Source organism: Marmota flaviventris, chromosome 1, assembly GCF_047511675.1.
Source record: "Marmota flaviventris isolate mMarFla1 chromosome 1, mMarFla1.hap1, whole genome shotgun sequence".
NCBI classification, from domain to species: domain Eukaryota; kingdom Metazoa; phylum Chordata; class Mammalia; order Rodentia; family Sciuridae; genus Marmota; species Marmota flaviventris.
The window spans coordinates 6,364,806-6,375,664 of NC_092498.1; the positions used below are offsets into that span (position 1 = coordinate 6,364,806).

The 10,859-nt window shown below is 56.6% G+C and overlaps 2 protein-coding genes across 3 annotated transcripts; one reads left to right on the forward strand and one right to left on the reverse strand.

Annotated features, from left to right (window-relative positions):
- Positions 1–292: 292 nt before the first annotated feature.
- Positions 293–5,194, forward strand: Cdk5 (cyclin dependent kinase 5). Of its 2 annotated transcripts, XR_003583854.3 has the most exons (13): positions 293–429; positions 1,073–1,161; positions 1,253–1,320; positions 1,450–1,510; positions 1,609–1,665; positions 2,315–2,410; positions 2,554–2,628; positions 2,747–2,843; positions 3,025–3,094; positions 3,648–3,708; positions 3,815–3,895; positions 4,017–4,701; positions 4,823–5,194. XR_003583854.3 is itself a non-coding variant. In XM_027943459.3 (12 exons), exons 1-12 carry the CDS (start codon positions 393–395, stop codon positions 4,101–4,103), a joined length of 879 nt encoding a protein of 292 aa, XP_027799260.1. In that variant the 5' UTR covers positions 293–392; the 3' UTR covers positions 4,104–5,194. The 2 variants fall into 2 exon arrangements, 1 of the variants encoding a protein (XP_027799260.1); XM_027943459.3 differs by having other exon boundaries at positions 4,017–5,194.
- A 251-nt stretch (positions 5,195–5,445) lies between these two features.
- Positions 5,446–9,442, reverse strand: Asic3 (acid sensing ion channel subunit 3). Its single transcript, XM_027943458.2, has 11 exons — positions 8,587–9,442; positions 7,860–8,010; positions 7,297–7,424; positions 6,943–7,141; positions 6,803–6,859; positions 6,551–6,698; positions 6,216–6,307; positions 6,056–6,135; positions 5,882–5,953; positions 5,684–5,742; positions 5,446–5,551 (listed from the first exon to the last, which is right to left on the reverse strand). Exons 1-11 carry the CDS (start codon positions 9,118–9,120, stop codon positions 5,473–5,475), a joined length of 1,599 nt encoding a protein of 532 aa, XP_027799259.2. The 5' UTR covers positions 9,121–9,442; the 3' UTR covers positions 5,446–5,472.
- Positions 9,443–10,859: the final 1,417 nt, after the last annotated feature.

Here is a 10,859-nt window from a genome sequence, read left to right on the forward strand (position 1 = left end):
CGGCCCTTTCCAAGAGAGCTATGAGCACAGAAAAGGAATAACAAGAGCGGGGCACACTGGGAACCTCGGAGGCACGGCGGGGACGCCCGGAAAGCGAACACGCGATGCTTCCTGGGACTTGAAGTCCAGCGTTTGCCTCCGTGGTAGAACCTGAGTCTCGGGAGTAGAGTGCGGCAGAAAGCCGGAACGCAGCCTGCTGGGGCTTGTAGTCCTTGAGCCCGTCGCCCCGGGCCTTACTGGGAAACCTGGCCGTGCCAAGACTACAAGTCCCAGAAGCCCGTGCGCGGGCAGAGGGGCGGGTCGGGGCCGGAGACTTGGGTACCGCCTCCCCTGCAACGCCGGGGCCGGAGTCTTAGAACCCAGGGCCCGCAGGGGTCCCCGCGGCCGCCGCAATGCAGAAATACGAGAAACTGGAGAAGATTGGGGAAGGTAACAGAACCACGAGATGTTCCTGCAAGGTCTTCTTCTGCAAACCCTTCAGCATTCCTTGCAGCCCCGACTCCCCTTACCGTCAGCAATATCTACAGCTCGGATCTCAACCCCGGCAGAAGCCCTGGCCACTGAGCACAACACTATGTGCAACCATCCCTCCCCAAGTTAGCATTTCCCGCAGACTCCCACTTATAACCTTAGCACTCCCTGTAGACTCGACCTCCCTACCGCGGCACTTCCTGCATATCCCATCTCTAGCCTCAGCACCACTTGCAAACCTCACCTCGACCCCCCACCAACCTCAGTTTTCTGCAGACCTCCAACCTCAACATTTCTGCAGGCCCTCTTTTCTCGCCCACATCCCTCCTGTTTCCAGACTTACTGGAGCACCGCCTCTGTTATAAACCTCCTTATCCTAGCCGCTGCAGACTCTCCCTCCTGCAGGTATCCTGGAACCTTTGCAGGGACCTTCTTGCCCCTCCTCACCTGCCGCATCCTCACTTACAGAGCTAGTCAGTGCCTTGCCTTCACCCTGAAACCCTTCTCTAGCACCCTAGGAGGCTAACTGCTCTCGGGAGGGATTTACTAAGATGGTAAAGGATACTCCTGCTTTCCGTCACCCTTGGCTTCTTTTCCCTAGGCACCTATGGAACTGTATTCAAGGCCAAAAACCGGGAGACCCATGAGATTGTGGCTCTGAAAAGGGTGAGGCTGGATGATGATGATGAGGTAGGATTGGGGCACAGGGCAGCGGGGAGGTAGTGTTTGAGGCCTGGTATGGGTGGTCTCTGACTGCTGCCCCTGGGTCCCTCATGTGTAGGGTGTGCCGAGTTCTGCCCTTCGGGAGATCTGCCTACTCAAGGAGCTGAAGCACAAGAACATCGTCAGGTGTGTGCCCCACAGGCCTTTCTTGCCTGTGGTTGCAGGAAGAGGTGGGGGCTTCAGCGTTGGGCTGGGCTGGTATTGGGATGTTAGGGGTCAACTTTTGGACCTGACTGAGCCCTTCCTTCTCCCTAGGCTTCATGATGTTCTGCATAGTGACAAGAAGCTGACTTTGGTTTTTGAGTTCTGTGATCAGGTGAAAAGGGGGCTTGGGGAGCAGTGATTTTGGTAGGACACAGGGGCCAAGACTGAGCTTAAATTCTGACCTCTTCTTCTACCCTTATCTGTTTTTAGGACCTGAAGAAGTATTTTGACAGCTGCAATGGTGACCTCGATCCTGAGATTGTGAAGGTTAGGGGAGGGTTGTTCTGAGGACTCATTGAATCTGGGTGGGGTCTATATTTAGTGTAAGTATTCCTTCACTGCATGTTTGGGCCCTGGAGTGTCAGAGAATGAACAAACCCCATTTCTGCCCTCCACAAGCCTCTGGTCTTAGGGAGCAAAGTCTGCTTTGACCTGCATGGTAACAGTGACGTTATTTGCATGGGAGAGATGAGAAAATGAGGCTCATAGAGATACATTTCATTCATTCAACAAGTACTGGATGCTTTGCACCAGGCACTGTGCTGGGATGAAGACCAAGGGCCTTGTCCCAGGTTCCAGGGGAAGCAGTTCCTGAATAATGTTATAGCACTGTACTTGCACTAATGGTTATGGTGTATGTGCACTTATGTGTGGCTAGGTAGGGCGATAAGCATGGACTGAGAAGACAGGCCCACCAGGCTCTAAGGTCCAAAAAAGTGGGGATCAGGGTTAACTTGTTCACTATTTTCTCTCTGATGCCTAGCACCATGCAAAGTGGGTCCTCAATAATGAATGATGATGTCTTCCTGAGCTTGCTGCTACAAATGGGTGGGCTATAGAGCATGACAAAAGGTGAGGCAGGCAGCAAGATCCACACATTCAGGTGTCTGACTCCCTTCTCCCTCCTTCTCCCTAGTCATTCCTTTTCCAGCTGCTGAAAGGCCTGGGATTCTGTCATAGCCGCAACGTGTTGCACAGGGACCTGAAGCCCCAGAACCTCCTCATAAACAGGGTATTGCTTTCTGGGGGAGGAGGGAGGATGGGGAGACTGCAGCCAGGGATTGGGCATACTGAGGGGGCAGGACTGGGAGAGCTGGAGCCTACCCCAATGCTGTTTGAAAGCTCTTATCAATGTTACTCTTCATCTTTCCTTAGAATGGGGAGCTGAAGTTGGCTGATTTTGGTTTGGCTCGAGCCTTTGGGATCCCAGTCCGCTGTTACTCTGCTGAAGTGAGCCTGGGAAATGGGACATCGGGTGGGGACCAAGACCCTCTTGTCTCTGAGTTTCCTCAAACCTGTTTCCCAGCCCTCTAAGTGGGGGGGTCCCTGTGGATGGGGTCTTCTTCAGGTGGTGACACTGTGGTACCGTCCACCGGATGTCCTCTTTGGGGCTAAACTGTACTCCACGTCCATCGACATGTGGTCAGCTGGCTGCATTTTTGCAGGTGACATGCTGGGGCTCTGCAGGGGTACTTTCTCTCCCATTTGAGTTGATAAGTAGGGCCTGGAGGGTTTCCTCTGGGGGAAGGGAGTGGGATTCTTAAGGATGGGGATGGAAGGCACAGGGCCTGCTCCAGTGTGAGGGGGCCTCACAAATCAGGGCTCATCCCTCTCTCTTCCTCCCAGAGCTGGCCAATGCTGGGCGACCTCTTTTCCCTGGTAACGATGTGGATGACCAGCTGAAGAGGATCTTCCGATATCCTTCACTTCCCCTGCCCCATCTATCTCTTGCTCACCATCCATATCTTCACTCTGGAAGGGGAGTGAGCAGGGAACTTAGAGCAGGGGTGAGGGTGGTGATGGCCTGGGCAAGGATGAGGGGGCCCGGGGCTGCTTCTGAGGGTGAGGGTGGAAGAGCTGACAGTCCCTGTGCAGGTGCAGCTTGTAGGCAAGGGGAGCGTGGTGAGGAAGTAGCCACTCCTACTTCTGAGGTGGGGGGACGACGGGAATCCTCAGGATGAAGGAGCCAGAAGGAGCAGAGAACTTTTTGTGGGAGAAGGGGAAGGACAACTGGTTTATTCGGAGCACAGACATCAGGGTTTGAGTTAAATGAGCATTTGAGACACACCTGGTTCCCTGTAAACACCATGCTATAGGAATATATGTCACAGGCTTATCTTGAGGTAGCAGGTAGAGTGGGGGCAGGTGGGAATGCAGAATCCTATCCCTGGGAGGGCAAAGCCCCTCACCCTACCTCCAAAAGTGCAAATGCAGCCCTTTCCATGAGTGATCCTTGACCCCATGGACACGCTGCTGGGGACACCAACTGAGGAGCAGTGGCCCGCCATGACTAAGCTGCCAGACTACAAGGTGTGATGGGGAGTGGGGAAAGTCGTGGTTGGTCAGAGATCAGTTTCTTCACAGCCCCAGTAGCCTCCACACCCCACTCTCTGGTCTGACTCTCTCCCCTCCACAGCCCTACCCAATGTACCCGGCCACAACATCCCTGGTGAATGTCGTGCCCAAGCTCAATGCCACAGGGAGGGACCTGTTGCAGGTAGGTAACCAGGGTAGAGGATGGGGTTGAAACTCTCCTCCAGGGGGACTAGGGGAGGGTGGAGCTCTGGCAGTTGACCTGGCCTGAATCTGCCACCATCTTTGCTCCCTCCTGTCTCCAGAACCTCCTGAAGTGTAACCCTGTCCAGCGTGTCTCAGCGGAGGAGGCCCTGCAGCACCCCTACTTCTCTGACTTCTGTCCCCCCTAGGCTCTGGGACCCCTGGATGCCAGGCCAGGGCCTGGCCTATTTAAGCCCCCTCGTGGGAGGGGTGGGAAGGGGGGTGCTGAGCTCCAGCTGTGCTGGGCCTGGCCAGGGTCAAGGTACCCTGGCCTGCAATCTTCACTTCCCCCATGGACTTTATTTAATTTCATAAATTGGCTCCTTTCCCACAGTCTGCTGATGTAGTGGTGGGGTGGCTCTGAAGCGGGTTCTGGGGGATCCCTGCTCCACTTTTACCACCCTCTGCAGCCCCTCATCCAGCTCAGGCATGCCCTACTCTCTGCTACTCTAAGTGGCTTTGAGACTACAGGATCATGAGGCCTTGACCCTTGACCCCACTCCTCCCTGCTGGGGTCAAGGCGGTGTTGGCCTTGCACTTCTGTACACCCCATCCTCCCTCTGTCCAGGAAGGCCAGACATAGTCCCCAGGGGTTAAGCAGCTAGCATCTGAGATCAAAGATGGCTTCCACCAGAATGAGGAGAAAAGGCATGGGTCTCTCCTTGTGGCCCTCCACGTCCCACATGGACCTTTCCCTCTTCAACACCCCATATCCAAGCCTGCAGGCTGGCGGGGAGAGACCCAAAGGTATGGTTCTATGAGGAACACTCCCTCTCCCACTTCCTTCTCTGCCAGTTTTCCAGTGGTTGGGGGTGCGGCAGAAGCAGGAAATGGGCCTGAGGCCGGCCTGGTGTGTCCTTCCTGGCAGGAGGAGGAAGGGAGGCTGCTCTCAGCTCCATCATTTCCAGCTAGGGCCGCCTTCTCCTGTGGGGAGTTGAGGAAGCAAGAACTGCTCCCATGGAGACAGGCTGTGTGCCACGCTTGGTCCCAAATGTGAGAAGAACCATGGCCTTCAAAGGCAGGACACCAGCTTGTGTTCTTAGAAGTGGAAGAGCCCTTCTCTCATCCCCATTCCTCCTCACCACTTCTCCCTGGGCTCTGGGTCAGAGTCTTCTTGCAGCTGTACCCAGCCAGTACCTACTGACCGAGCCTCCTCTAGGCCATCACACCTGAGCCCTGGGGTTGGGAGAGACCTGTCCTCTGATGTCTTCTGATAAACTCATTCACACTGAGGTGCAAATGACTGGTATCCTATTACTACCATCCTCTCCCAGAGGTTTGTGAGGGCTAATTGGGGCCCAGCTCTGCAGGCCTCACAGAAGTGATACCTAGCTGAAGCTGACTGCAGTGGACTTACTGGGCTGAGAAGAGCTGACCTTGGCCCTGCTAGCCTCTGCCCTATAAGAGGAACACCTGAGGCAGAAACATTAAAGCTTTATTTGGGATGAAGATAGCAAAGATGTGCAGGCAGGGCATTCAGGATGTCAAAGTGTGGCCCCGAGGTCATACAGAGCATGTCTAGAGCCGGGTGACGAGGTAGCAGGAGCGGTGGGAGGCAGACAGAGTCTTGGTGACAGCACAGGGCGGGGTGGGGGGCCTGGGGAGACAGGCCACAGTACTGGGGCAGGGGACCTTCACTTGATGCCTTGTTCCTGCCCTTCAGGACCTGGACTGTACCCTCTGGACCTGTCCTGCCCCTCCTCCCTTGAACTTGGCCATTTTGTGTTACCTGGGGCCCAGATTGAAGTGGGGAACTTGGGCTCCATGGCTGCCCAGCCCTTCCTGAAGCTGTGGGAAGAGGAAGAGAGTCAGAGGTAGGGCCCAGCCAAGGTCACTGCACATATCTCCCCCACTTCCCACCAGGGAAGCGTCCTAGGCTGCCTGAGGAGGCTTCTGGAGGTGGCAGGGAAGGAAGAGGGGCTGTTACCAGAGTGGTGCTGGAGTGCTTCTGGGAGCGTCTTCTGTTCCAGAAATACCCCAGGACCCTGTCTCGGAACACCTGAGGGCAAGCAGCAGGGGGAGGTGGCCAGGTAAACCTTCCCCCTGGACCCGAGTGGCCAGATTCCTCTCCCCACCTTCCCCAGCTGGGGCCCAGGCCCACCTCACAGAGGTAGTCTAGGATCTCAAGGATGGTGAGCAGGCTGGCCCCGATGAAGAGCCCCATCTGACCCCCAATGTCACCTGTGGAAGCAGGGCGCCTGTCAACTTACGGCCACTTGCCCCACCCACGCCTCCACAGACCCTGGGCATTCAGCACACACCGAGCAGCTCTGACACTTCATAGGCTTTCTTCTGCTCCACTGTTTCAAAGTTAAGGGCCTCAAAGAAGATGTCCAGAATGAGCACGTTCTCCCTGGAGGGGAAGAAAGGCCTGAATGTTCGCTGGCTAATCCTTGGTGGCGGCCGCTGGCAGCAAAATGATGTGGGGCTTCTGGCTCCTTTCAAGAACCCTGGGAGGGACGTCACCCCGTCGCCCCTGGGTCAGAGCGCTTGGGCAGTTTGTCCAGAGCCCGAGACAGAGCTCGTGATGATGTGGACTGCCTGGCCGGGCCGCGCGCCCTCCCCGCCGGGGCCCTGGCTCGCTGGAGGGGCTCACGCGATGTAGGCCTCGCTGCGGTTGTATTTCCGAGCCAGGTAGCGGGCGGCAGCGCGGCTGGGGATCCGCACCATGGAGAGCTCCTTGGCGTAGCGCGTGCTGGCGCAAGGGCTGGGGCAGGCGCACGCGTCCTTCCGCAGCATGGCGTCTGCGGGCCACCGAGCCTGGAGTCAGGGTCCCGCGGCCAGAGGGGTGGGGGTCAAGGACGGGGCGGGGCGGGGACCTGGAGGCCGAGGGAGGCTTGTCTCTTACTCAGGGCCGGGTTGGCGCAGTCCTTGTACTGCTGGGGGCTGCACACCGGCGCGCCGCCTGGGGAGGGGAAGGAAGCAGCTTCAGGAGCCCAAGTGTCCCCTAGCCTCCACCCACCCCAGGACACGGACCCTACTCCTTACCAGGCATATGCATCATTCGACAGCCGCACTTTCGAGCCACGTAGCGGGTCTCGCAGACCAGGCGACACCCCATTAAGCTGTAGGGAGGGTTGGGGCTGGGGCTGGGACTGGGGGACAGGGGATCCGAGAGCTCCGGCTCAAAGTCAGGGTCCAGAGATACGGAACTACAGTCGCCCCAAGGCGGTGGCAGGAAGCTCAGCTGTGAGGGGATGGGGTTAAGGAGACTTATGGGAGAATGCAAGAAGTCACTGGAGCTCAGCCCCTGGGACAAGCTGAGGAACTGCCTGTAAGGGTTGAGGTGGTGCAGGACGAAGGAGGGGCTGGCAGCCTTGAGGGAGGCACAGGTGAGGATACTTGCTGCTTTTGGCAGGACACAAAAGTCTGATATCCGGGGGCAGCCCCGAAGCCCAGCTGGTCGATGATGGGGGGTTCCTCCTGGCTGTGGATCTGCACTCTGATCCCTGCCTCAAACGGGGTCTCCTCTACAGGGAGGGGTCTTTGAGGACAGAGACTGCAGCCCATTCTCCCCAGTTCTGGGAAGAACTGTTCTGCCCCTCTTTGCATAAGGGATGGAAGTGCCTCAGCAATCACGTCTTGACACCTCCACCCTCCTCTCCTTTCCCTGGCCTTTTTCCCTTTGTTCCAGTACTGGGGATCCAGGTAAGAACTGTACCACTAAGATCCACCCCACCTCTTTTTATTGCTTTTGTTTTTGAGCCTTGCTAAGTTGTGTGGGCTGGCCTCAAAACTTGCCATCCTCCTGCCTCAAGCTCCTGAGTACCTGGAATTACAGGTGTGTGCCACCACACCAAGATCCCCTAGGCTTTTGCACCCCATTTCAGTTACCTGTCCTAATGCATGTGCTCCATACCCATGTGATTGGCAGACCCCACTGTGTGTGTGTGTGTGACCCTTACCCATGTCTTTCCACACTGGCAGATACTCCTCTTGTTGCACATCCAGCATGATCTCCAGCCCATTGCCAGCACCACCCTTGGGGGTGGTGAGCAGCTCTGCCCCATTGGCACCCGAGTTGAATGTGTAGCACTGCCCCATCCGGGTGAAGATCTGGGGGTGCAGACAGGGTGGCAGCCCTCCCCCCAGACAAGCACATGGGCCTAGGGACTCTCCCCTCCTCATACTCTGCGTCTCTCTCTTGAACCCTGAAGCCCACCTCTTGATGCCCCTGACCCCCCAATGCAGATACATATGGGTGAGCCCTCTCAGACACCCATCTATCACTGCAACTCCTCCAGCCTCCAACTCCCACCAAGGCCCAGGGCACAGCCTACAGGGAAAAAGAAGTGGACCAGTTGCCATCCTGGCAAAACTTTGAAGAGACAGAGGAAAGCAAGTCCAAGTCCCCTTCTCCTAGCAGAGAGGGCTTTTCTGCCTAGAATAGAATTGTCCACTGGAGAGTTCCTTCTCCAATAGTAGGGTCTCTATAGGTCAGCCCTTAGGTGTGCATGACGATTGGGAGATGAGGAGGGGACCTCAAGGAGGGCCCCTTCCCGGGCTGAACAGAATGACATGGCTCCCAAGAAGGAAGGGATGCCAGGATGCTTGCTAAAGTTCTCTGACTTCAGGAGAGCCTGGCTGGCAATGCTGGGGAATGTGGGTCTCTGGATAGAGTGGGTAACTCACCACAGTGAAATTCTCCGGCCCACATGGCTGGCCTCGGTAGCGGCAGTCCAGCAGCATGTCCTCAATGGAGTGGCCAGCTCTGGCGTAGAGCTGCTCCATGTCAAAGGTGGGACTGGGCATGAAGCCCGGTGGTGCAGGGGGCCGGCCCAGGGAGCGCAGGAAGGCGGTGTGCTCAGCAGGGTCCAGACCCAGCAGTGAGGGCCCAGCCCAGTGCAGGTCGTTGGGTGTAAGGCGTGAGCGGCGCAGTGGGTTGATGTTGCACAGAGTGACAGCTGGGAAGGTGAGCCGGTGGCTTTCACACTCATCCAGGGTCGTCTCATGGTGGAACTCCCCATAGTAGCGCACCCGTTCAGCTACCTGGTAGAGGAAGGCTGCCAGCGACAGGAGCACGGCTGTGGCCCACAGCCCGCGGCGCAGGGTCAGGCCACCAGGGCCAAAGACATGGCCAAGTCCATGCAGCGTGCAGCTGCTGGCGAACACACGGATGTCTGAGGCTGGCCGGCAGGCCTCTTGTAACCCTGAGGGGGGCTTCATGGCTGGAACCCAGGAGGCGCGTGGAGAGGTCCCTGGGGCTGGTGACCCAGGGGCTTAGAACAAGTGAGAGAGGGTGGGTTGGAGGACTGGCAGGGATGGAGATAGGATTCAGGGAGCCAGGAATTCAGGTGAGGAGAGGGTAGGAGAAGGTGGCAAGGAGAGGAGGGAGAGCAACAAAACCAAAGGCAGGAAGGCACTGGCCTGCTGGGATGGGTGAGGTGACCTGCTGGTCCAGAAACCTTCCCCAGAAACAGGTGGCGGCTCCCCTGGGCTCAGCGCTGGACTGGGGGCTCTGCAGCAAAGTCCAGGTAGGGCGCAGGCAACAGAGGCAGGCAGGGGCTGCAGAGCAGAGTTGAGATGGTGCTGAGCTGGCACTGCTGCAGAGGATTGGGTTTCAACAGTGAGGGGGGCAAGGGGGCCAGCAGAGCAGTCTGGGGGGCGGGGAAGGTCCCTGGGGCCCCAGGCTGAGCCATTAGCGCAGCACTGGGGGGGTGCCGTTGCTGTCAGAGACCAGAGGCGCCAGGAGGAAACCGCAGCAGCCTTGGGTAGGGCTTGAAGGGAGCCCAGAGATAAGTTGGAACTGGAAGTGCCAGTAGGACCCTCCAGATGCGGCCTCTGCACATCAGATCTGAGGGTTTGTCGCTGACCCTTAGTCCAGCCCCTCCCTCATTTTGCCTCTCCTGCCTTCCTACTATCCCACCTGGGATCATTTGTTCCTTCAGAGTGGACTTGGCTGTTGTCCAAACTAGAGAGTAGTGGGAAGTTTGACATTGGCAGATCTCTTCCCTTGCTGTCAGCATCCCAGCCTACACTGGATGGTCAGGGTGCTCTTTAGGGCCACATTCAGGGATTCTTTTTTCCTGTATATCAGATCCTACCTCCCTATACTCAGGCCCTCCTGTTGGAGAGGCTGGCTTCTACCAGTGATTGTGGGCTTACCTGCTACCCTATTACTTCATGTCTCTTTTCACTGACCCTGTCCTAGAGACCATGTGATACCTAGCACCTGGAAAACCCCATCTTTAGAAGTGGCCACATGCCAGTAATCCCATTGATTGAATCGTGTTGTTTATTTAACCACTCCCCTACTGATGCCCATAGGGGGTTTCCAGTCTTCCCATCAGTGTTGCTGGCCATGCCATTGCACAGATGTAAACTCCTGGAAATAGAAACACTGGGTCAAAAGGCCACTGTGTTAGTAACTTGGTGGATGTCACCAAATTCCCCCATGGCAATTATGCCATTTTGCAGTCCCACCAGTATCAGAGGAGGGAGCGCATGTGGCTGTTCAGCATGGGACTCTTCCAAAGAAAAGGAATCTATGCCCATGAACCAGCTGTGTGTGCCCTTGAGAGGGCAGAGCTAGTACCCGATCTGACCAGAAATGGTTCTTCTCACTATCTAGAAAGAAGAGTAGAAGAGGCGGGCAGGGGGCCTCCCAGCAGTTGGGGCAGAGACACTCAGAGCTGATGTCCACAAGGACTGTGCTAGCTGGCCTGCAGCAGGCAAGGGGTCAGGTCAAGCAGAAACGTTGTGGCCCAGCTCGGAGCTGCAGGGGTGGGTCTGGGAGCATCCACACAGGGGTCCTCATCAGTGTCAAGCTCTGTGCTAGTGAAATGCTCATCTACCCTTGATTGGGAAACTGCTCAACACTTCCCTGTGGATCTGAGAACAGAGGCTTATCTCCATTAATTTACTGCAACTTTTTTTTTTTTTTTAATATTTATTTATTTTCTTTA